Consider the following 26951-nt stretch of genomic DNA (forward strand, 5'->3'; position numbering starts at 1 on the left):
TGAAAACTTTTATGGCCTTTTACACAAAAACTGTCCAGTGATTCCTGTTGTACACTGTTAATGGCAGTAAGCTTAAACTTCTTGTGCCATTTAAGAGTGTTGTGGTTTTCATCTGAAAAGGGCCACAGAAACACTATCAGCCAACAAGCAACTATTATACCACACAGCATTCTTGTGATGCATAATAATGGCTGTGAACCCACACTCACACATCAAAGCCTCAATATCAAGCAGCAGCAGCTAGGAGATTCATGCCTGTGGCTTGGGCCCCTGGGTGGTCCTGAGCTCTCTGGAGTCATGTAATTATTTGTAAAGTGGGGAAAATGCAAGTAAGTGTTTTGAATCTCTACCCTTCTCACAAGGTCGCTACAAAGATTTCAGAGATGTAAGGGTGTTGAGTGTGATTGTAAAATACAAAGTACAAAGCATAGAGAAAAAAAGAGTGTGCTTTATGCTCTCAAGGAAGGGTTAAAATGAAGCTAAGAGAGGCAAGAAGGGCTAGAAAGTATAAGTAAACAACAACAGCAAAAAAGAAAGAGAGAGGGAGGGAGGGAGGGAGGAGGAAGGGAGGGAGGAAGGAAGGAAGGAAGGAAGGAAGGAAGGAAGGAAGGAAGGAAGGAAGGAAGGAAGGAAGGAAGGAAGGAAGGAAGGAAGGAAGAGAAAGAAAGAAGAGAAAAACAAAGGAAGAAAAACCAAGGTTTGCTGGTCTCTCTGTGGGAGCCCATTTTCAGGTTCCTTGTGGCTTTACCCAGCAGATCTACATAGAGACGATGATTGGACCAAGGGGCCTGAGTGCAGGTGTCTGAGATGGTCTGCACTTGGCTGTGCTGGGGGGGCGGGGGAGGTCTTTTGTCCCACCCCTTGGCGACTCTATAAATACCCGGGGCAGAGACAGAGCTCATTGGAATAGATTCTAAACCCTCTCGAGGCTGTCCTTTATTTTCTATGTGTTTATCTCCACAATCTAAATCCTTCTATCTAATATTTCCTGCTGCTCGCACTCAAGAAAACTCTGGGGAACTGTGGGGTTGGTGGGTAAACACCCCACATCTCTATGACTGTCTCCTTGAAGCTCAATTCTCTAAGACAACTGAGATAGATACACAGTGGAAATTAGTCCAAAAAGAGCACCAGCGGCACTTAGAAAAGTCGAATGTGTACTAAACTACCGATCCAGAAATGAACAGGCTTTGAGTAGGGCCTCAATCCAACCCATGGGTTGTAGCTCAATGGTAGTGTTTGTAGCATACATAGGTCTTTAGGTTCAATCCCCATTACTACCCAAAAGAAGAAGGAAAAGAAAAAAAGCCATCATGAAATTTCAAAGCCATTTTTAAATCTCAAGTCGACAGAAATAATGATGCGGCTGATCAGGAATGTGCCTGCTGAAATAACCATACATATAAAACAAAGATGCCTTCCTTGGGCTTGCTATCCATTTCTAACCTATTTAGTGCAGCCCCAAAATAAAATTCGTCAGATATTTCTCTCCAGACAGGAAGACAGCAGTGAATGAAAATCTGTAAAAGGTAACCTATTTACTAGAGGAGATAAAGGTCAACGGAATGGGCAGAGAAAGGAGGGACACACACCTATAGTCAAGTAATAATAATGTGCCAAGTCCATCAATAACTATGCTAAAGGAATTTTTCTAAGCATGGTACCTCAGGGAAGAACGGAAGATGTGTTATCAGTGGGTACAGGTTGTCAACTCCTGCATTAACAAGATGCGAGCAAAATAACAAGCGTTTTGCCTTGCTTTTCACCTAAGAGTGAAAAGAAATATAAGCAGTTGCCTCTGTGGCTGGAAATAGAGACTGCATTATTATTCAGTGTGGGAAACCCAAAAGATGATTCTGTTTACTTAACAGTCCCACTGCATGTTCACTAAGCAGAGTGACATGGGAAAGCATGGGGACCCATCAAGAGACAGAAAGCATGGAAAGAGCCTTTACTGCTGTGTTTAAAAAAACATAAGGTAGCAAAAGGCGCTTGGCGTTGGCTGGATTAGATAGCATCAAACAGCTGGCACAGAGGCTGTCCTTAGCTGATTCCAGCTAACAGGCAGGGCAGGACAGTGACTCAGCAAAACAGAGGAGGGGCTATGAGCAGGGGCTCAAGGTTGGTGAGTGTGCCAGCCAGTTTTATGTCAACTTGACAAAAGCTAGAGTCACCCGAGAGGAAGGAGCCTCAGTTGAGAAATGCCTCCATAATATCAGGCTATAGGCACGCCTGCAGGGCATTTTCTTAATCAGTGATTGATGCTGTACGATAGATATCTTCTTGTGGATGGAGCCATCCCTGTGTTGGGTTCTGTAAGAAAGCAGGCTGAGCAAGCCGAGAGGAGCAAGACAGAAAGCAGCACCCCTCCATGGCCTCTGCATCAGGTCCTGCCTCCAGGATCCTGCCCTCACTGCTTTTGATGAAGAAGAACTGTTATATGGAACTGGGAGTGAAATAAATCCTTTCTGTCCCAAGTTGCTTTTGGTCATGGTGCTTCATCACAGCAAGAGTCACCCTAACTAACTAACTAACTGTGAAAGGCAACCGCTCCCTGATAGGGCTCCAGATTGCAGAGCATCCACATAGAAAATAACATGTAGTTATAACTACAGAGCGGAATCAAGGGGACTATGTAAAAGTCAGACTCTACACGGGGAATCTTTCTGTGCCCTTTGAATTCAGTACCATGCGAACCCACTACTTATTAAAGTAGGTAATATATCCCAGAAGGCGTGTGATTCCCAGCATGTGTGCAGACACTAAAACACATCTACATCCCAGTGTTGGTAAGCACAGGCAATGCATGGTCATTGTGAGGAGCACAGACCAGCCAGAACTAGAGGACAGCCCATTCTGGGTGTCCTCAACAGTACAGTTTGGAGAGACAGAAAGGGAACTGGAATTTCTTTGTCTACCAACTCCAGAAACACATGTACTAAGTTTAAAATTAATCTGCAAGTTCAATTTTGATAATTTAAACACACACACATGTTGCTTGGAATTATCTACTAGTCCTTTATTAAAGATTCTGGGAGGAGAAGTATATGCGTATTTATTGCACATCTGAAACTGAGCATTTTTAAGATTTAAAAAAAAAAGCAATAACTGAGCTTCATATCCGCATCAAGGGGTCAGAGCTATACTCTAAAGATACCAAAAACAAACAAAATAGACAAAGTAACAGTTTACAAGGCATTAGATATCAGCCCCCCCCCCCAAAAAAAAAAGAGTAAGTCTCAATTAGCTTTCAGCCTTCATGGTTTTCAGAAGTCCAGGAGATATGGACCGATATGATCTCCTGAAGATTTTTATCAACGTTAATGGCAGCATTATTTCCTATAACCAAACATGGTAAGAGCCAAATGCCCATCACTTACTGCGTGAGTAAACTGTATCTGCAGAAGCCTACAAAGAGGGGAGGGACTTTAAGGCTCATCCAGAGCTGCATCATACATGAATCCCAAACAAATACGTTGGAGTGGAGCCTTCCCCTGAAAATGGATACATCACGTCGGCCCACCTATGTGAATTCTAAGGGCAAATGTACTGTCTATAACTAATATAAGGACAGGGGCAGAGCCGAGGTCATAGAGGGATGGGGACGGGACCATGAGAATGACAGGGACTACAGAACGCCAAAAGAAAATTCTTTGCAGGGAAGGGTGTGCCCACTGCTTGACAAGGTGACGGCTTCCTGGGTAGCAGACAAACGTCAAGACTTACTGAACTTCAGGTTTTCGGTGTGTGCAACCGTTTACTGCATGTTAATTATGCCTCGAGGGAGCTTTTTAGATGTTTAAAAAAAAAAAAAAAAAGACTTTCCATCAAAAACCTGGAAGATAACAAATACACTGAGACTAAGACATCGGTCTTTTCTGAAGCGGGCACAGGCCTCCAAGAGTAACCTTCAAAATTATCTGACGAACTGTAGGCCGTGTATCAGTCCTCAAAGCTGATAACGTGAAGGCGCTCGCGCGCGCGCACAGGTAGAGTCAGTTGCCAGGGGTTACTGGAGGATAAGGAAGCTCACACTGGCCTCTTTTGTCTGGGGCTCCTCCTCTGTCCTTGGCATACCACGGAGCTATGATGCTGCTGCTTGCGTGAGCCGGAGGGTGTCAAGGCTCCGAACAATAAAATATCTGTGCTGCAGCCTCTCTCCTGCCTTGAGCAGAGGCACAATTTATGTTAAAAGAAGCAAACTGACCCTAACTGATATTTGATACAACCAAACAAACAAACAGAAAAAAAAAAGTTACTAAAAATCTACACGCTGTTAACAAAAGAGTGTCTGTGTTAGGAAAGGAAAAATGAATTATTAAGCCCATGTGCTCGAAATGAGAAATCTCATCAAAACCTACTTATAATTAGTATACTAACAACTGTCTGAGACGTAGAAAGACAGCCTCGGCACCATAATTAAACACTGGAAGATACTAAAAGAAGAAGCTCATTCAAGCTTGCCGCTTGGAGACCAAAACTTAAAAAAAAAAAAATTTACTGAACTTGGCTCCAGAATATTTTTTTTAAAAAAATCTTTTTTTGTCAACAACAAGAACAAAAATAATTGGGATGTTTCCCTCACTTACAAAATGACTATAAAGAGGTCATTTACATGTCTACAAAATGTTCTACGGGCTTTATACAGACTCCTGATTCACAAAGGCAACATGAACGCTATCTTTAGTTGCTACTCTGGTATTCCAGTGTCCGGGCTGCTATCCATTCGCCTAGCTCTGTCTCTTAGACTCTAACTACTCCATCTGCTCCCTCACCTTCAGCACTTCCAGGGGTTATTTCCTGACTGTCCCCACACCATCAGTCTGTCCCCAGTTCCTCCACACACCTTCATTACAGGCTGGGTCACGCTGCCTCGCACACGCCCTTCCTTCCCTGCCCTCCTTCACACCTCCAAATGGCATGCCGGGAAAGCACTGCAGGGCCGCCTTCCCAGAGCAAACACAGAAAACGCTTCATGTCCAAACAGACACTGTGAATGTTGGGTTTTCCGTGGTCTTACTCGACAGATGATAATCATGGGGAAGCAAAGGTGCACTTCACCCTACATGTGTTTATTCAAAGAAAATGCACAGCTGTAGTAATCCACCGAAACCTTGGTTGTCTCAGATACACTGAACAAGCAACTGAAACATGGAAGGGAAACAGGCTGGCGCGCATTTTCCACAAAGGACTCCGAGGACTCGAGGGGGACTAACCTTATTAAGAGTGTAGATCGCTCATCGCTAATCCTAAAGCCTAACCCCCCACCCCCCACCCCATGTCTGTTTCCTCCATGGTCCCAGGAGGAAGGCCTAACTACGACTACATCTCAAAAGTTCCAGCCCAGTGATTTTCTCCTTTGGCCGTTAATTACTAAGGACCCTGATTTAAGGTCTCCAGGTGGTGTTCCAGGTCAGTAAATCACAAGAACTTTCTTCTTTCAGATCGTCTTTCAGCAGCTCCCACGATTCAGCCCCCATTTTAACAAACCACCTCTTACAACTCAGGGTCTGCTATACGGTTTCGGGGGATGAGGCTCCTATTAATGCCCGACTGGGCCTGGGGAGGACCCCGCTGAGATCTTCTGCTGAGCTGGGAAACTAGAACCATTTGGAGACATAAGTCATGAAACTGTACTTACTATATTTCCTTAACAATATGCTTGCTGGGCCAGGGCTATTTTGGGATCTTTAAAACACGGCGATTTGTGTAACTCTCTTTACTAAACATACAGTTTGTAGCACGATTCTCAGCAACTAGACCCATACGCTATACTTAGCCTCCACTCCTATCTCAAGCCTTCAAGCCGTAAAAAACAACCTGTTTGGAGACTGATGCATTTTCTCCTGCTATCTTTCGGGCAGGATACCTGTGCTTCTCACCCAGGGGTGCGAGCTCACTGTGAACTCCTCGAGGGTGTGTCTTCACGCAGAAGATAAGGAAGAGGGCAGGAGTCCACAGGCCTCATTTCCTAAGAGCCAGAGAGCAGACTCAAAGGGAAGGCAAGGCTGGACACAGGCTCATTCCAGGGGACATGACACTGGCGTCATTATTCCTGAGACCTAACCTAGACAATTTTAACTTCCTTTCTCCTATTAATTATGCCTAGACCTGCAGTATTTGCTCTGATAATAGAAAGGGCATTTATCACTTGCTTTCCTCCCTCTTCGTGGGAGACTTAATCTAATCTAAAAGAGGGACTCAAGGCATATGATGGAAACATTTTAGAAATTTAATTCTTTAAACAGTTTTAAGCAGAGCTATCCCATCAAGGCTTTTTCCTATAGACTTTTCTCTTTCAATACTGGGACCCCTTCAGTTCAGGCATGCTTTTTGGACTCTTAAATCCTCCTCTGAAATTATTTTAAATTCACACATTTCTTCTTTTATAGCTGGCAATGTGTTCTAAGTTTCTGACTCTTACTTAGCTTTTTGATAACTTTCATCTGATTTCACAACAAAAGTGGGACCTAATTCCCACCTGTACAGCGAAAGCAGTACACATCACACTGCTAAAACAAGCCTTTTGCTGGAGTAGAGGCTGCCTGAAACTCGGCACGGTCCGTGATGCTAACCTACTTCTTAGGCTCCAGGTCCACCATGGTACCGTCAATGCTCCTGAAAACAGAACACTCTCAGAGCCTATCATGTCTCCTTTACATACTTGGGTTTTTTAAGGCCCAATCAGCCTTGACACTGAGTTTTCTAAGAATCCAAACTGGACCAGGATTTTTCCAAAAAGCTAGAGTATAATGATTCCCTAAACAAAATAAATCTTGAAGTCACTCTCAACTATTAGAAAAGATAGTCTCTGTAATGTTAGGCTGAAATATGCTGACAAGAATTTTACAAACTAACAATTTAAGCCCCCTTACACACACACACACACACACACACACACACACACGCACACGCACACGCACACGCACACGCACTCACACGCACGCCCACACTGGGGATAGAACCTAGCTTCATATATGTTGGGCAAATGCTTGGTCACTAAGTCATATCAGCCCGTAAACACATTTTTCAAGGGATCAAGAACAGTACGCCTTCATGACCTCCATGGGTAGCTACATACGGGCATCTCCTCCACAAACTTAGAACTCAGGTGCCTATCCTCTTAAGATTTGCTTCATTTTAAGTTCAAGGGAACAACGTAAGAAATAAGAATGGTGTGTGGAGGAGATGATAAGGAAGATGATAAGGAAGATGAAGCTTTTAACTTTCTGACATTCCCGCCAGGGTAAGACAGCTGCATCTATCTATCTTGCTCTCTAGAATGCCAGGCTCATCAGATTCTACCAGCAAAGATGGAAGAAACACACACTATTTTTCAGGCCAGTAATGGACAGGCTAAGCCATTTCATCCTCCTACAAGGAAAGCGTCCTTTCAACGCCATACAGTAGCTGTTGTTTTAACTGACTAATAAGAATAAAATGAAATTCTTCTGCACTCCACATGTAAGGTTTTCATAGCTCACACGCAGCCCGGTTGCTCGCTGTGCAAAAAAAACGATAACTACACTGATCATCTCCTTTCGGCGTGGGAAATGAAGAGGCCTAAGAACCAAGACCGGAATGGAACACATTAGCCAATGTAGAAGAGCAGAGACTGTGGGCTCACAGGATGGAGGAAGATCCGCGGGTCACGGAGTCAACCTTCGAAGAAGCAGAGGGTCACAACCATACACTTTTACTTTCTTCTACTATGAGCACGTGTGTTTATCGGTGTGCGAGTCTGTGCCTGTGAGTGCAGGTGCCGCGGAGGCCAGAGGCGTTGGACACCCCGAAGCTGAAGTTACAGAAGGCTGAGAGCCATCCAAAGTGGGTGCTGGGAATTGAACCTGGGTCTTCTGTGAGAGGGGCATATGCTCTTGAACCACGGAGCTGTCTCTCCAGCCCCTGTGGGGTCCCAGACTTAGAACAAAGAAGGAAATGGCTGGGGGGGGGGGGGTAGTCCATGAGGGTGATGGCTTCCAACCCTATGGTGGCTTTAGCTCCAGTTCTGTTACCTCCAGTCAGAGCGCTGGGAAAAAACTTAAATCAGGACTCACAAAGCAACGAACTGTGGAATAAAACCTAATACTCTTCCCAAATAACGCGCCATTATAAAAATTCAGATACACAGTAGCAGACTTTGCTCTGGGTTTATTATATCACGGTTGAACTAGTATTGCAATAATGGAAACCCCTTCAGACCCAGAGTGCAAGGCTTCACTGTGGAGCAAAATCATAGACCAGCCATATCAGGGGTTCTCAACCTTCCTAACGCTGTGACCCTTTAATACAGTGCCTCATGTTGCGGTGACCCCTTCCCCCACCATAAAATTATTTTCATTGTTACTTCATAACTGTAATTTTGCTACTGTTTATGAATCGTAATATAAATATCTGTGGTTTTCCAATGGTCATTGGGGGGGGGGTCGCGACCCATATGCTGAGAACCACTGAGTTATATGGTAGGAAGCCCAAAGAGGTTAAACTCATGTTTGGATTGAATTTCATCCACAAATAAAGGTTTATCTGAAAAGGAAAGGGAAGAGCCAAGACAAAGAAAGCTCAGCAACAAAGAAACACTAACTTAGTCCTCAACTGGGAGAGTGTACTCACACATACACAGTCCACTTAAAAGTACTGACATACCTGTTTTAGGATGTATTGAGAAGAACCCCTGTGGATTGCCACTTGTAATTTTGTACGTCAGCTTGTCACTGGAGCTAGAATCGGGGTCGAATGCCTCAATCTGGACCACGGACACATCCTTGGGTGAATTTTCCATTATCTCTGGATAGTACACAGGCTCCGATGTCTGTGGTGCGTTGTCATTGACATCCTCCACCTCTATGTAGACCTCTATGAAGGACGACAGGGGTACCACACCCTGATCCGTGGCATAGACTGTGAGCCAGTAGTGGGAAGTCGATTCCCTGTCCAGTCGGTCCGACGTCTCTATAACACCTAGAGAGAAACAGTCAAAACAAAAAGTTAACGAGATGCCACTTATGAGATGCATGAACTTCAGCAAGCTATCTAACCTCCTTTGCCTCAGTTTCCCTTCCAACAGAGTGGAGATAACTGCAAGCTCCTTAATGATTGATTAAACGAGCTAATACCTATGTAATGGTCAAATATGTAGCATATAATACTGACTACAGAAGTATTTGTAATTACTTAGAAAATGTCTCATCTAAATCTGAAAATGCCCCCAGGGTATAGGCACTAAGAGATCATCTTCTGGTCTAATAATTACTCTGTTTTCCAAAGGTTAAAATTTATGGCTACTTGAAATGTGTTGGCTTCCATGGAGATTAAGCAAGAAACCAAAGATAAAGAGTCAGGGCTCAGCTCCATGGCCTCAGTCCCACTCCTTAATCCACAGCCCAGGCACAGAGACCAGGGAGAACATTCTTCTAGACATCTGAGTTAAACTACCCAGTCCTTTAAAAAACCACTAAGAAAAAAAAAAAAAAGGGAAACGTTTGCAAGCCTAGCATAAGAAATTGCTTAGGTTTCTCACATGCTAAACTTCTTAATATTTCTAACCATCTTAAGCAAACCAGTGTGGCATAAAAACATAAATTCTCCCTGTTATGTTCTAAACTGCAAAAAACCGTGTATCTTCCCTAGCTACTCATGGTATTTCTGGCTCCTCACATAAAGCATGATCCACTTAATGAGTAAACTGCCCCAGTATACTGGCTGGTGTTGGGATACAGAGGCTTCCGTTGAGACCTAAACTAGAACCCATGTTTATAGAGAGAACTGGTAAGAGAGAAAGTGTACAATGGCTGAACAGGGTCAAGAGGACTGGTGTATTCTGGCTCCGTCGTGGAAATCTATTAAGACTTTAATTCCAGAATCCTCCTCCAACAAAGTGATGAGAAGTGGAAATATCAACTCTCTTAAGCAAATTTGGCCTTTCACTTAATGGCATAATCTTGCCTTTTGGCTCCCAGAATGATTGATCATTGTGAACTGACTGCACCTGAGCATTCAACACCGTGCACCTGACTCCACTTCAGAAATTCTCCGACTTCAGAATCACTGAGGTTCCCTATCTCATGCAAAATACAAAATCAAAAACCGACAAGGTCATCTATGTTGAGCAGTAAGACAGTATTTATCTCAACCGCTAACCCGGGTTATGTATTTAAATTATGAAATAAGCTCTTAACTCTATGCAACACAATGCTTTGAAATGTGGATACAATGTAGAGTGGTTCAGCTGAACTAATCAACTATGCATTACCTCCTCCTATAGTTTGTGTGTGTGTGTGTGTGTGTGTGTGTGTGTGTGTGTGTGTGTGTGTGTAATACTTAATACCTATCCTATTTGGGATTATTTAAATTTAAGTGCTTGCTTATTTGGGGGTGATATCAGAAAAAGTCACAGAATAATGAATAACCAAATGCAAAGTCAACTACCTCAAGATGAATGTTTACAGCCACTTATGATTAACAATGGATTACACACTAAAATGGCTCCTCTTTTCCTCTAATCCAAACACAACCTATGCATATTCAATAATTCACTAAATGGCTATATTGTATAACTGTTTGTATCTGCAACAACTAAATCTTTTCTATGTTCCCTTGTTGATTGCAGCCACCACGTCACCGGAGGAAGTCAGAGACACGGGCTGTTTCCCCTCCCCGGATTACATATTAGCCAAACGAAGGCGCATATGCTCCTCTCCCATGCTGCTGCTCCATTAAAATGCAATTAAATTCATTGGACAAGTGAAGTATTATTAGAAAATTTCAAGCAGACAGACACATGGTAATTCTACCCCCTGCCTTTCACTTCTAACTATCAAATATTTCACGCTGCTCTCTCTCTCTCTCTTTTTAATCGTAGTCCTTCCAATGTAATTATAAACTCATAAAACAACGACAATTACATAAACAATTTACTCTACGCCAGGCATCATGGTAGTCCTGCACTGTCCTGTTTGATCTTTTCTACACTAGTGGTACGATTGTCCTCAGTTCCTGATGAAAAACTCAAGAGATGAGGAACTTTCCCAGGGCCACCGTAAAGGGCAGCATTCATGTGAATTCAGGGCCAGCATGGGTCCTGGTCAGGTCTATTCTGTGAACAATAATTGGAGGGGTAAAAAAAAAAAAAAAGTGTGATAACCCGGAAGAAAAGACAGGCTTCATATCCCACGCACTTTTTTAATGTCGGTATTCAGGTGAAGATTATGTATTCATTCAAACACAACAGCTTTGAGGGGAAACTATAAAATGCAAGCATGTTAAGATGGAAAACTGGTTATTTACTTTCATAGGTTTTTTTTTCCCCTAGTCTCATCTGTGTAGCCTTCTACTGAGAACTGGTTTTTCCCCACCGCACCCCCGTCAACCAGGCTTGAGGGGGAAGAGGGGCCATGTTCCTCTTAAGGCAAACCCCTACCATGAACTCCAAGCTATGGCCAGGGGCTATGGGCAAGAGGGGAGGAAGAGCCATGTTCCTCTTAAAGTGAATCCTTACCATGACCTTCTAGCTATGGCTGGAAATAAATAAAGGTTGAAAATGAAACACAGTGGTTCTGGCTCAGATATCAAGAAAAACAAGGTTGTATCAAATGTTAATTAAAGACTAAGATTACGGAGCGAGAGGCCCACTTTCCTATGGCATGAAGTCACGGGCTGTGAGGAGCATAGAATGCGTACTGATACACCCGCTTGATCAAATCAGGGATTGATAGGAATCTAGTCCGTTCTTTACAGAAAGCCCCCTTTCTAAAATAACCCACATGCCAGCCATCTACAAGTATGACTAGAAATAATGTTCAGTGTTGGGGTCACTCTGAGTCCTTATTCCTATAACTAGTACTTCCTAAAGCCACTACCAATACAGGGGAAAAACAAAAACAAAAATTAAAAAAAAAAAAAAAAAAAGTAAAATTGAAGCCTTCAAGCCATCACTGGGTGTGAATCAGACAACTGTACTCATTCTTAAAATTTGACTCCTATTCTTAACTCTCTTGTTTATGAATCAACTTCCAGTTGTTGATAATCTGTAATAAGATCTTTTGTATAAGAAGTTACAAACTCATTCTTCCTGGGAAAAATAAGGAACTAATGAAATCTATAGTCTTTACAGATTTTTTTTAAGCACATAAAGTAAACCTTTAATCTTCAGACTCTCCTAGAGTTTACATTCTGTCTTCAACATCCTGTGTTTTGTTCCCCTAGCACTCTCTGTTCCTAGTTATAATGTTCTATCTTTCATTTCTTTGCTTTTAAAACAAAAACAGAATGGCTGCTATGAGATGAAATCTCCCGCTTCCGTCTCCCTGGTGCAGGGATGGTAGGTGCCTGTCACCACGCCTGGCTTCCCTCTTTTTAGATAGCAGTAACAGTGTGCGACTAGAAGACAGATAAAGCCAGGGTGTCAAGAGGAAGAGGCAACCCGGCCTTCTAGAGAATTCCCTCCAGCCAGATGCAGAAGAAAAATCCAGTGAGAATGGAGAGGAACAAGGAAATGACAGGATTCTTACTTTCCTGAGGAATGTGGGACCCACCCGCACAGGACGACCAGGGAGACCAGGGAGCCTCGCGGTGATGGTCATGCTGAGCACAGAAGACAGGTTCAGACATGCTTGTTCTAGGCACTGCCCAGCACTGTAGCATAATTGGGAACTGTTCCTTTACTTTAAAGAAGTATTCCAGAAGTCCTAAGTGCCCAACTTTCTAACTTTGAGAGTACAATGAAAACATTAAAAAAAAAAAAAAAAAAAAGTTGTTAATAAGCTGCACAGTCTGAAAAAAGAGCTGGAAACATGAAACTATTAGCTAAGAATATTTATCATTCCTAACATGCTTGATGGGATTGCAAAGCCACCGCCAGATGTCACTATGGAAACTGACTTTAAATATGCATCTACTGAAATCACTGCTTCACTGAACAGAAAGAAAGATCATGTGATTTCTAAAAGAGCACCCAGCTGTAAATGGGAGGTCTTGATCAAATCCCTCCACTCAAGACTTAGGGATCTATGTGGAAGAGGAGGAGGAAGGATGTCAAGAGTCAGAGGTGATGGGTGATTCCAAGGAAACAGAGTCACCCAGACACAGCGGGCCTCACAGACAGGTGAATTCAGAGAGACCATGGCAGCGTGCACAAGACCTATAAAAGTTAAAAACAGATAAAATCTCTGCATTAAGAAGGGGCACAGGCCAGGCGGTGGTGGCTCATGCCTTTAATCCCAGAACTCGGGAGGCAGAGCCAGGTGGATCTCTGTGAGTTCGAGGCCAGCCAGGGCTACAGAGTGAGCTCCAGGAAAGGCGCAAAGCTACACAGAGAAGCCCTGTCTCGAAAAACCAAAACAAACAAAAAGGAAGGGGTAGATGACACAAAGTCCCAACCTTAAACCAAGAAGCCCCCAGTAATTAATACCTTCAGGCAAAGAGAAAAAGAGTTTTCTCCAAAGGAGTGTCACAAGGTATATCCACTCCAGGGCAAGCCCTGTGCCCAAGAGGAGTTGGCCAACACAAAACCTTCTCCACGGTTTTTTGTTAGATGTTTTGTTTGGCTGTTTGGTCTTTTTAACTTGTTTAATTGATTCTCATTTCTTTTGGTCTGTTTCTTTTGTGCGGGAGAAGAAGAGAAAAGATGTAGCTGGGTGGGTAAGGAGGTAGGTAGGATCTTGAAACTGGGGGAGGGGAAGAATATAATCAAAATATATTGTATGAAAGAAAGCTAATGTTTAAAAAAATGAAGAAAAAGAGAAATATCGCTGTGGCAGACCTTCCTTCTGAAAGGATGCAGCAGATATTTAATGAAGCAGGTACAGATGTCATCCTCCCCTGGCCTGATTTCTCCAGGCTTATGGCATATAACACCACTTGTCACGTAAACAGTTAAAAGTAAAGCAAGCTTTCCAAGCCAGCCTTGTTCGCACACTGCTGATAAGTTGGCTTTACTCTTACTTCCATTCCTGACCTCAACATCCACAACGTGCACCAGCTGACATGACACAGTGGCCCCAGTTTCGACATAGTAACTTCTGTAAGGCAAAATGAAGTTGCCGCACTGCCAAAAATAATTCAAGTGACTCAAATTTCCATGCCCACAGAATACCTCGCTTGTTGAAGTTCTGCCGATTTTATTTAAGGGACCATGACCGTTAATAGTTCCTAGTGCCAGAGATTTTTGACAAAAAGCTTGTTATTTCTGACTCCTTGGTTACTCCTACTCAAAAATAAGTTCAATCCACAACTTTACACTGCCTACCTTTAAAACTGGGAGAGGCTGGGGTAACGGAACTTGCCAGGGAGCACAGGGTCTTGGGTTTGAGTCTCAGCATGCCTCACCCACCCAACCCCAAACCCCAAAACTCACGTTTTAGTGTCTATTTTTTGTTTTATTATAAATACAAAACAATGTAGTGAAAGTTTTATTCTGGCTCACACCACCAGAATACTATGATCAACTGTCACATGCCTTTGAGTGCAATTTCTGAAATCTGATTCTTCATTAAAATAACCAATTTCACATGCAACATTATTTAATAAGAAACCCTTGAATTCTTTTAGAACAATGTGATTGATCATATTAGAAGTGTGTGTAAATTTTATATATATTATACAAAACATTATTTTATATATCTTTATGCATATGTAAATATTATATAATATATAAATATTATATAATTTATAATTTTATACAAACACAGAAAAAAAATGCCCTTGCCTGCTTCAGCCATTATTCGGCAAAGTAATGCTACTGACCGATAAAGAAAAGAAATGCAAAGGAAGATTCTGGTAAAGTGAGGATGGTTAAGATTCTGAAGTGGCTATTTACTCAGTCTACTTGACTGGAGAATGAAACAGAAGAAACACTTTCAGTATTACAGTAAGAAGTTTATGTAATTGTTCATTTTGTACAGAAAGAAGTTTATATAATTGTTTATTTTGTACAGAAAAGACTGACACTAAATTCTAGTACTTTTGAAAACAGAATGGCCCGTGTATATGAACACACACATACACGCAATTAAAACTGCAATTTCTTGAAGTCACATGACTAAACAAAATGCCAAACACTCTGTGTAAGAAACAGCAGCAAGCTGGAAGCGCTGTCTCATGCCTGTAATGTCAGTCAGAACTCAGGAGGCTGGGGTCCATACAAAACTGCCCCCGAGCTTGACGCCAGCCTGGGCTCCGGTGTGAGCACTTGCCAAGTAACAAAAACAGAACAGAAAGGGAAGACGAGGGAGGAAAAGAAACAAGGAGAGAAAGAGGAACGCCGTTAAAATAAATAAAAGTAAACACATGATTAAAGCCATCTCTTATTGGCCAGACAAAATGCTAGGCAGAGTACTCGCCCTACAGAGAAAGCCCTTTGTAGAGAAGACTGCCATCAACCACATATAATTCCTAGCTCTCCCGCTGAGCTGAAGACATGTTACTGACTACCATGTCCCAATTTTTCCAAGCCACTAGAGCTTGTCTTGACTCTCATGTTATAAAAAGCCATTTATATCCGGGAGGAGAGGAAATTCGTGATAATAACGGCAACTGTAGCGCTCAGGTGTGCCAGCCACTTGTGAACAGGTGTGAACAATGCATAGTCTAACATCTTCAACAATTAACATTTCAAAGCATGTTTGCATGAACTTACAAAGTTATAGGTTTACAATTCCTGTACTTTGTTGTCTAGCATTAAGTCATAAATTAATAATTGAAAGGAGTTTTCTCCTATGTAGCAATGGTCAAGTTTGGTTTTTATTATTACTACTTAGTCTGGCTTCTTTAATTAAAAAGTATGTATCTCTAAACTTCCATCTGAAATTGTTGAGGTAGCTTTAAAGTAATCTAAGCAAGTTCTTAGGCCAGAAGCTTACTGGCCTCACATTAATTAACTACATAATCTGATTTGAGGTATCATGTTTCAAGTCTGGAGATTTAATCAGCAGTAACTCCTAGGCTCTGCAGACCTATACTTTCAAGCCTTGTGGAGAGGCAACTCGAATTCTGATTTCCACATCAGAATCACAGACACTTCTGATCACTGATACTTCTGACAAGGGCTCACATGGTGAAACTCTCTTTGTAAGGAGGCTCATCCTGAGGTATGAAAAGTTATGAGAATACCAATACATATTAAGATTGCCTTTGGTGAAACTGAAATACAAAGTATATTCAACTCAACAAACTAATGGTAACATTCCTAGATGTTTGTTGGGAGCTTTAGGAAACTATTTCAGTGACTATGTTCTCACCTGTAGACTAGTAAATGTACTTCACAAGCACTTTACATGCACTACACACACACACACACATGTCTCATACATATATGAGACAGAATCTTACTATATATAGTGCTGGTTGTCTTGTAACTCATTATGTAGACCAGGCTAGCCCCAAACTCACAGCGATCCACCTGCGTTTGCCTCCTGAGTGACTACATTAAAGGCATGCAAAACCAGGATGCTGCTGCCATCTACTTGGGAAGGTGATCTTATCAACCTATCAGTAGTTGAGGGTGAAATGACACGCTCTGAAGTTTGCCAGGGCTTGACCACGACCCAGAGGCAACATGGGTTGAAATGAGGCACCCAACCAGCAGATAAGCATGTCAAGGAGGCTCAGGCGTCAGGCGACTCAATGCAACTGAAGAGAACTCGACACCATTCCATTCCACCATAACCACTACAACGCTACTGTACTTACCACAGCATCTCCCTATGTACTCATACTACATAAAACAACATACTGTAGTCATAGTAACAGGATAGGAATCATGAGATAACTGTGAATGCGTTATTAATGTTAAAACACTAAGCAGGAAGTACCCCCAGAGTTCTCAATCAAAAGCCAGTTATAAAAGTTTATGGCACGTCAAAAGTGACAATTTAAGGAAAACCCCTTGAGAAAGAAATGTCGATAAATTCTTCCTTAGTTTGAATGCAGGCCTTAACACCGACCTAATAGGTATCTGACTACTGCATGGTATATCTTCATCACCAACATCCCATGTTGTCTGTGGTATCTTGAATTATGCTAGGAATAATCTAGAACGTCACATTACTTACTACTACCTGGTTTAATCCATGCAACCAACATGAAATTCGTACCATGTGCCAGGCATGGAACCAGGTACTCCAGGAATTAAGAAAGAGGAAAGCAGGGTCTTGTGGCAAAATAACTAAGTGAAAATTAGTTCACCAGAACAGCGGGGCAGACAACGGTTTGAGAAGGGTAACGCTGTATTTTAACAACTGGGTACATTAACAGCTCTCCCCCACACAAATGCCTATCTGAGGTTAGGGATTCCCGCCTAAAATTCATGGGGCAATATGGGATCACATGATCTTACAAAATAATCACAGCATAGCTCTACCTTGTGAGAAAGGAACAGGGGGGGAAAGGCACTGAGAGGTTAGAGCAATGAGCAGATGCTACTTGGTAAACTGTTGATAGCTTCTAATTTGTGCAAAAGAAATACCTCTACAGACATGAATTATATCATCCTACTAAAACAAATCAAAACAACCAAAAAAAAAAAACAAACCAAGTTTCACAAAGGGTTAATTGAAGGTCTTATCAACACAACTTAAGATATCTCAAGAATGTAAAAGGCAGAAATTAAGAGTGACTTGCTGGCTCTCCTAAGCTGACTAACAAGGGCCGGGAGCATGTGTATGGAAAAGTATGTTTCAGCAGGAAGACAAAGCGCCATTCAGGGAGCGAAATGTCAGCTGAAGCAGCCAGTCCTGTGCCAGCCTCCCCAGCTCCTTGCTAAAGAAGGAATGGAATGAGCTTGGGCCTGCCCCTTCCCAGACCGCCCAGGTCACTGTCTGCACACACAGAGCTCCTGCCAAAACAGCCAGTTGTCTCTGGAGTCCTAGAATGCACGAGCTGGAAGGGAGCATAACTGAGCGGGACAGCGAACACACACACACACACACACACACACACACACACACACACACACACACACACACACACACCACCCCCGACTTTCTCGGAGCTTGCTTGAACTCCTACAAAACAAAATTGAAATGCAGTAAAGGGCGGCAACTGATTTTCTTAAAATACAACCTAAGATCCATATGCAATTCAGCTGTACAAGGAGTAAGGTGTGTTCCACGCAAACGGAGTGCCAACCAAGCAAACAAGAATTCCATTTGCTTTTTGCCATTTGTGATAATGGACCTGGATCGACTCCTACCTTCCTCTCCCACTTCCAAGGAGCAGTTTTTTTCTTTTTCTTTTCTTTCTTGGCTAGAAGTTTTGACCAAATGTGTAGTAGAATTTAAAAAAAAAACAAAAAAAAACTAAATCTTACTTTAATAAAGCAATTTCTCAATTTAAAAAAATTCAGTTAGCTACTTGTTGAACAGAAGTAATTTACAAGAACTATTCACATATTGTTAATAACCAAAACGCCCATTTTTGCTGTCAAATCCCAAAAAGAATTTAAAAAACTTCTAAGTCAACCTAACCTACTCATGTACTACTTCACAGACACAGTTGGTTACTTAGTAGAAACCTCGAATATATTTTATGCTAGCAAATATATTTTGTGCTAGCAAACACCTCAAATTACCTCAACTATCTCTCCATAAAGATCTCCATTCAGTGTAAGGTTTGATTACGCAGACCTGGGGACCTTTGTTTTGTTTGTTTCTCTGTGTAGCCTGGCTGTCCTGGAACTCTCTCTGTAGACCAGGCTGGCCTCGAACTCACAGAGATCTACCTGCCTCTGCCTCTAGAGTGCTGGGATTATAGGCATGCGCCGCCGCCACCACCACCTGGCCACTGTGTGTTTTCTAAGCTTATATTTCTTAAAAATGTAACTGAGGATTTCTAATTTGAAATTTTAATGACAAAAGATACTAATGTACTCTAAAGTTAATAAACAAGTAATCAAGAGTTAAGGATGCATTAAAGCATGCAATATAAACTCGTAAACCACCAGGACCAAGATTTCTGAGGAGCCAGCGACTGGGATGCACCAATGTGAATTATCTAGTGGACACTATTTTAAGCGGACAGGAAGCAAATCGTGGATTCCTCTCGAACAGTGAACTCAGTTAATGAGGAGAAAGCCTGCTGCCGACCCATCAGTTGAGAGACAGAGAATACGATATTCTTAAGACATGAAGAGACAATTTAAGAACAGATCGGCGGGGCTGGGAAGATGGCGCAAATGGTAAAACGCTTGCCACGTGATCCTGAGGACCTGGGTTCGGATTCCCCAAACTACATAAAAAGCCATGCCTACCGTGTGTGTGCCTACCACCCCAGTGCTGGGGAGGCAGAGACCCATTCAGTGAGTTTCCAGGCTCAGTGGGAGGCTCTGACTCTCACAATACTCCCAATCATCACTCAAGGGAGTGCTGTTTAACTATTTCAGAAGAAAATCATTTCAGCATCACGCAGACTGGCTTCAAGCTCAAGAGCCCCCTACATCAACCTCCCGCATGAGTGACAGATTACAAATATATTACGGATTACAAATATATTACAGGAATTTGCCTCCTCATTGAGCCATACCCATGCCCAACCTCTGGACTTATAAGGATATTAACTTTCCAGAGAGAAAAACCGGCTAATGAAAGCACATTATTACGAAAACAGTGTTTGAAACTGAGCTGCTGGAATCACTTGCAAGGAATGACCAACTTTTTGACACTGCGGCAGGATCTACAAATGACCCTGGGCCTGAGACACACGTGACCTGTGGATTACAGGCTGGATATGTCTAAAAGGCCAAGGTAGTGATGCGTACATACTAGCAGTTGCTTTAAAAAAGAAAAAGTGCGTGCACATGTTAGGACTGTGGATGCCCATACCTGTGTCTTGCATGTATGGGGACCAGAGGTCTCTATTGAGTGTCTTCCTCTACCACCCCTCAACATATGTTTTAAAGATTTATTTTTATTTGTATGTGTGAGTGCTTGTATACATACATGTATATTACCACATGCATGCCCGGCACCTAGAGACAAGAAGAGGACATCAGATCCCTTGGAACTATAATTACAGGTGGCTGTGGGCTGCCTGTGTGTGGGTAATGAGAACTCAACGCAGGTCCTCTGCAAGAGCAGCAAGTGCTCTTAACAGCCAAGCCGTCTCCTGGCCCCTCTACCATACTTTTTAAGGCTGGACTGGCTAGTTAATGACTCCCTGAGGTCCTCCTGTCTCCACCTTCCCAGCACAGGGATTACAGGTACTGATACTATATCCCCCTTTTGACATGGGTGCTGGGGACTCAATCCTCAGGCCCTCCCGCCTACGGAAGAGGCACTGCCCACAAGCCATCTCCCCGGCCCTCACGACTAGTGACTTACAAAGGCAAGAAGCCACTGCTCGCCTGAAGCTCTTGACTAATTAGGAAAGACACAAGCAGAAAAGCCCAAGAATTTCAGACTGTTAGTAAAGGTGACATGTGCACAGCGAACATCCGTGTTGGCAAAACAAAGGCTCAGTGTTTCCCCGGCCCCAATCAAACACGCGGCTAGTTTTTCTAAGACACAATGAAGCTTCACTTCAGATATGAAATGCAAATCAAAGCTAGGAGAAATCACATTACAGATGCCTGGGGCGTGACGGAACGGCCGTCCAGGATGGACTCTGCCTCCGACGCTCTCGTTTCTATGTATTTCCATCCAATTTAGTCGCTGTGAATTTTCAAACTAATCAAGTCCGCCAAACTCATCCTTGAGGTAAACCTTTTATCCCTGTGTAAGACTTACTTCTTAGTCCCCAAATGAAGTTATTAGCATCACAGGAAGGAGACAGGAGACATTTACAGGGACCCTTCTAGAAGAGCTGGAAGAACAGCCATGCTGTTGGGAAGGCAGGACTCTGAATACCACACCTCCTCCTGAGCGCCTTCTACCTATTTATTGCCTTACCTTCTGCTACTAAAAACTGAACTCGCTTCTAACATGAATTTTATGAATTCTATGCATGAAGACAACTTTTTAGAAATTAAAAACATGCTTCTCAGAAGAAAAAAAAATGTGCTTCTGAATTAGTTGTTGTTGTTTTAAGTTGCTAAAAACAGCAGACTTACTTATAAGGTTTATATCCAAAAGAAAACTGCCAAAGAGGTAAGCTGCTTTGGTACACCATCCAAATGGAAAGGAGCCATGACGCACACAGAAGAGCATTTTCCATATATCTTCTTATCAGTGAGGGCAGATTATCTCTGATGCTCTGGAAGAGCCAAAGGCAACGCTCAGACTAGATCAAAACTATCAATGGGGCCTCCAGGACAACAGGACAGGCAGCAGTCAGGAAGGGAGCATTGGCCCCCGAGCCCAGAGGGGACACAAAAGGACAAGTAGACAGGCCTGACTGCAATGTGGGATGTAGACAGCTGGGAGAGACAGAGGAGCAATGGCCCCCCCTGGAACTGACTGGGGTATCCAACCTCACCTTACCTTCAGTCTCCCACCACAGTCTCGGGGCTCAGGCCGGTCCAACCTCAGGCCAAACTTGCAGCCGGCCAAGCGGGCCGGTATAATGAGGCTATTATTCCTTCTGGCCAGAAAGTCTCTACAAACAGCTGTCTGTTCACTCAGCTCACTGGAGTCCCAGCTTTTGAACTCCTCCCTAGAAATCCTTCCCTGGCCACTCATTCTAGAAGGGCAATGAACAGCACACACAGCCATATCACACTACAGCTCTGTTGAGTTTCCCCCACAGTACTCGGGAGCTCAAGGAGGAGGGTGGGGAGCCTGTGCGAGAAAACAGCTTGGTTTTCACCTTGCCTGCTCCCACCATAGAGAGCAAGCTTCGTAAAGAACGCAGCGCTGTTTGCCTTGCGTCTACCTTGCACACTGGAACCCTCGGCACTTGAAACAACTTCTTACCAGAGGAGGTGTCCATAAAGGCTAAGTACTCAGAATGGAAAGCATGAGCAGCTAGCTCTTCCCTGAAGTCAGCGGTTCTCAACCTTCCTAACGCTGCGACCCGTTAATACAGTTCCTCGTGTTGTGGTGAACCCCCCCCCCAAGCCATAAAATGACTTGGTTGGGACTTCATAACTGTAATTTTCCTACTGTGATGAATCACAATGTGAATACCTGATAGGCAGGATATCTGATGTGAGGCCATGACCCTCAAGGGGTGGAAATTCACAGGTAGAGAACTGTTGCTCTAAGACTTCCTTCATTTGCAATTTCACCTGTGAAATGCTCCCAACTCTCCCCTTTGGAAAGGCACGGGTGGTGCCTCTAATGTCACTGGCCCTTGAGAAAGGAAGGGGAAAGCAGGCTGGACAATGCTAATGAACAGCACATGGGGAACAGGTAGCACCCCTCTGACCGCCCCCCCCACACACACAAACACCTGTCCCCTCCAACCCTCGCCACTCCATTCGCATTTCCCACAGCCTCCTACAGGACTCTGGGCTAACTCAATACACAAGGTAACTAACTGTCTTCAAGGTACAAGGGCCACCAAGCATCATTGGCTTTTTTTACTTGGTTCTTAATACTTCCTATTCTCTGTAGTTACTCATTTGGGGGGGGGGGGAATGGAGATATCCACGGGCGGGTGGAAATCTGAAAATGATTAAATTCTCTAAATGGCACCCCTAAAATCTTCATAGACAAAAAAAAAATTAAACCACAAAATACTGCATAAAAATATAAGGAAACAAGAGTTTTCGGTTTTTAAGAGTGATAGCACATTAAGCCAGTTACTTCATTAATTCCACTGAGATAAGACATAGACATTCCATGACTCGTTTCTGCAAATAAGTGAACAAGAAAATTAAAGGCCCAGCTAGAACTATAAATACATGCTAGCTCCTTAAGGAAATATGACAGAATTTGTTTACCGTATTAAAGGATGTACTGTCCGTAAGAAGTCCTTCTTTACACAGGAATCTCACCTGCTCACTTAAATGATTATGAAGCTGAGGATAATAAGGTACACTCTGTCTTAAGCTATACAATCTAGACGTCTCCCCAAAGTATAAGTATGTGAAGGAAAGTATGAGACTCCACAGTACAGTTCACCTACCCTTGCATATCTGAAACCATGGTTTAGGAGGGCAAGGTCAGCTGTGTGAAAGAACATGATTTTACAAATCCCCTGTTGGCTCTCTTACAAGACTCACTACTGGTTTGTGCTTCACCCTTTGAAAAATGTGCCTGCTACACCTGAGCATTCCAGAGCAGAAGGGTAGAGCTGACACTCAGCCCACATTCAACAAGGAAGAAAGGCCTTCCACGCTTCTTCGGGAAGCTTGAGACAGTCACCATGTATTTTCCAAAGCAACAGCTTTGCAAAAGCGAACAGCCAGATGTTAATCATTAACTTTGGGATAGGAGGGGAGAAAGACAAAAGCATTAATGGCGGCACACAGACACTTTCAGGCAAACAATGGGAACAGGGTTAACAACTCAACAACAACAAAAAATGCAACAACTGTAAACAAAATGGCGACCTCTTATCACCCGTAGACGTGGCTTTGATTTAATATTTGGCCTTTGGTTTTTGACTAACTGGAAAAGGTCAATCTTGCCAGCTCTTTTTATATCCAAACCCAAGCCATGAATTCGGGAATTTAAGCAGCCAATCCCAGTTGTGCATGAAACACTGTAGCTAAAAGGGAAGGTGCCCTCTCTAATCCCTCGGGCAAGAAAGGTGAAGCACACAGAGCACAACCTCAAAGCCAAGAGGGCAGCTGTGACCACGGACACATTCCCCTCTTATCTACCCTCCTTTTGATGTGCCTCGCCTTTGGGTCATGAAGGAAGGGCACTCCAAGGGCACTGAATCCCCAGCAAACAAAGTGATCCAAAAAGGCAAGAGAAGCGAGAACGGATCCTACATTTCATTAAGGAATAAACTTAACCGAACCAGGCCATTACCTGTGGCCTTAACTATCGTCTGGTAGCAGAGTACCCTTCAGAATTGCAACCAATGTTAAGTGACTACTACTGTGAACGAGTAATTTAATCTATACTCTGGTATCTGTTAGACCATACAGCAAAAGGCCTAGAGATTCCTATTTCAACTAAAAAAAATATTCCTATTCTTAAATTCTGATTTTACAATTAGAAAAAAAAAAAAAGTCTGTGGTAGTATTAGTCGTCCTTTATTCTCTGATAGGGAACGTGTAGTCAACACATGTTACTCTGGTTAACTTTTCCTCTTTGTATATTTTAGAGATTCCTTTCTAGAACTTTTTGGAGAATTTGCCCAGTAAATTACCTTTAAAAAAATGTATTTTAGCCAATTCTGTAACTGCAATATAACTCATTTCTGTACAGCCAACATACATTCCCTGGCTACTGTAACAGACAAGGCTTTTTGCTATTTCCACTCAGACTTCTTCTCTACAACTGAAGTTCTCTCTACAACCAAGAAAATCCTGGCAGGTTTTGAAATCTTGGTTCGATTTGGTAGGCTGAACCATAACACAGCAAAGATTTACTCCTGCATTTGTGGGTAATGAACAATTTCTAAGCACCCAACAAACGAAGAACTCGGGCTATGGAAATCTACTCTCTGGAATCATTTCCTTTAAATCCTGTTAACACTACATACAATCAAATAAAACCTACCTAAATAAATGCACAAGCCTCAGAATCCTAAGCTGTCTGGCTCTCTGAGCCACCTATGACCATCTCCAATGAGGACAATAAATACCCAGGGGGCAAAGCATTTGGAAATACTGTCCTGAAGAGCTATAATCAGCCAAGGGTCCTATTGAAGCAGACAACCACTGTCGGGGCTAGAAAAGTAATGGATTCCTTACTTCCAGATGACGAAAAGAGGCATCTGGTCAGCACTGTGGCCTCTTGGATGAGACACACCCCAAAAGCAGGAAGCTACCTTAAGCATTTGTACATTTGGTTCTTCATCAAATTCTGTAAAGATTTCCTGACTCATGTCCATCCTCCCACCTTTATAATATTGCTGGTAAGCTACATTCTACAGTGCAGTTTTTATGCATTACAGGAGTTAAAGAAAAAGGCAAGATGAAGCTAAGGAGAACAAAGTTTTCTGAGTTTCTGACTGTGTGCTCTGTTTCCCCAGGGCTCACTGTCAACCCGGTTGCTGTAAATCTATACGTTAACCTATAACGTCTGGACCTGTGTGTCCCAGTGCACCACTGTGCCTTAAATACAAGGATCATATGTGTATTTAACTCCTAAATTAGACAACTCCACTGTCTTAAATGAGCGACTTTGAATTATTTGTCCTTTGTCCACTGGTGTGGCCTCTTGGGTTGTGAACAGAATCCTTTGTTTCTAGGGGCTTCACTCAAGTCTTTTCTCAATCAAGAGGAGGTGGGGACGGATGTCAATAGATGAGCACATGGGTGTATGAAACGCTCATTCACATGCATGAGGACCAGAGGTCAATCTTTGGTGTTGCTCCTCATCTATCTCAGTTTTTCTGTCTGTGTTTTTGGGGTTTTGTTTGTTTGTTTGTTTGTTTGTTGACAGTCTCTCACTGGCTGGAAGTAAGGAGGCAAGACTGGTGGCCCAGAAGCCCCAGTGACCCACCTGTTGCGTCTCCTACTGCTAAGGTAATAAGCCTCACCTAGCTGTTTTACAGGGGGTCTGGGGGGGGTGTGTGAATCAGATCCAAGGACCCTATGAACTGAGCTACCACCACCACCACCCTTTTCTAACTTTTCAACCTGAGTTAAGAGTTAACCTTTGCCTGCTGCCTGGATACATATCTGATCTTCTCACCTCATCCTGTGAAGAAGACCTGTGTCATTGAATAACGACTGCTTTTTATATGTGTGTAGACCCAGAAAGAGGAATTGTTTTATAAGGGTCACCTGGAGAAGGAAGGAAAAAAGTATGGTTTGGGTTTTTTTAAGTCATTTTCTTTTCTTTAATTAATCTCATGGCAACTAAAACTATACATTCTTTTTAAACACAATGTTACAGAGCAAGAAGTGTCCAGTCAGGAAAGACGTTTTTTCACCCACACAAGCTCCAGCACGCAACTGGGAGACACTGGCTTTTAAAAACACTAACAACTTAATATAAAGAAATGAGCCTTATGATGTCACTGGAGGGACAAAAATCCAAAAAAAAAGTCGAAGTTAAACCAGACTGCTGACCCAAAGGTTGGTTTATTAAAAACATATTAGATTTTTCAAGCAAAACCAGAACCACAAAATTAACGTTGGCTGTTTCAACACTAGGCAGTGCCCGCTCACCTAACTGGTACCGTTTTGATTTTCGGGAGGAAGTCTAAATACTCAGAGCTAACAAGGAAGCCGAGCATGAGTAAGCTGCTGGTGTGACATTGCTTCTGGCCAGAAATGTGGGGAACTGTTTTAAATTCTTTCAAGTCCCCATAACTACTGACCTAGGAACCTCATTTCCTAGAATGTAGGCTAGGATAAAATAACAAAGACACACACAAACAAGGCAACAATTTACCTGGACAAAAGTCACACTACACACACTGTACGCTCTGGGGTGGCATAGATGACTGCCCCAGATCACGTTCTTTTAAGAAGCTTTACAAGTCAGAGAGCTCTGTACAGACTAATGGCAGCGGACCTGCAAGGCTGGCTTTGGCTGTTTGGAAATCTACCACACGGTGTTGGAGACCTAAGGTGATTGGGCTCATAGTTTCAGTGGTAGCTTTCTCAAGGGGCTTTCTCCTAAGCTTCGCATGGGCCTCTACATTTTCCCAGAGTTCTACAATATGCCCCCCACTCTTTTTTTTCTTCTATGGAATATAAAGGTCATTTTAAAAATAAAGGTAGTTCTTTCCTCATTCTGTCCCAGTGCTATGGAGAATCCACTCTTCAAGAAAAGAATCAACATTATGCAATCATTTTTAAATTCCCCCTTTCAGGACCTTTAAAGGCGACTTCAGAAAGCCAGGCAGATGCCCCAGCAGGAAACGAATTTGCAATTCAACAGATGCACCCACTGAGAGATGGCAAGATGCACCTTCGGTAGCTTTGGCAATAATTTCCTTTTATTATC

General features: G+C 42.8%; 1 protein-coding gene across 6 annotated transcripts in view; it reads right to left on the bottom strand.

Annotated features, from left to right (window-relative positions):
* Fat1 (FAT atypical cadherin 1) overlaps positions 1-26951 on the bottom strand; it is a 123520-nt gene that overhangs the window by 59417 nt on the left and 37152 nt on the right. For all 6 annotated transcript variants that reach the window (XR_013045319.1, XM_042262668.2, XM_076553441.1 and 3 more), the window contains exon 3: positions 8647-8961. Coding sequence is in view for 5 of the 6 variants with exons in the window: in XM_042262668.2 (XP_042118602.1) it covers positions 8647-8961 (315 nt within the window). In the remaining variant the exon portion in view is untranslated. The remainder of the gene's footprint in view (positions 1-8646; positions 8962-26951) is intronic.

This window comes from Peromyscus maniculatus, chromosome 17 (assembly GCF_049852395.1).
Source record: "Peromyscus maniculatus bairdii isolate BWxNUB_F1_BW_parent chromosome 17, HU_Pman_BW_mat_3.1, whole genome shotgun sequence".
Taxonomy (NCBI): Eukaryota; Metazoa; Chordata; class Mammalia; order Rodentia; family Cricetidae; genus Peromyscus; species Peromyscus maniculatus.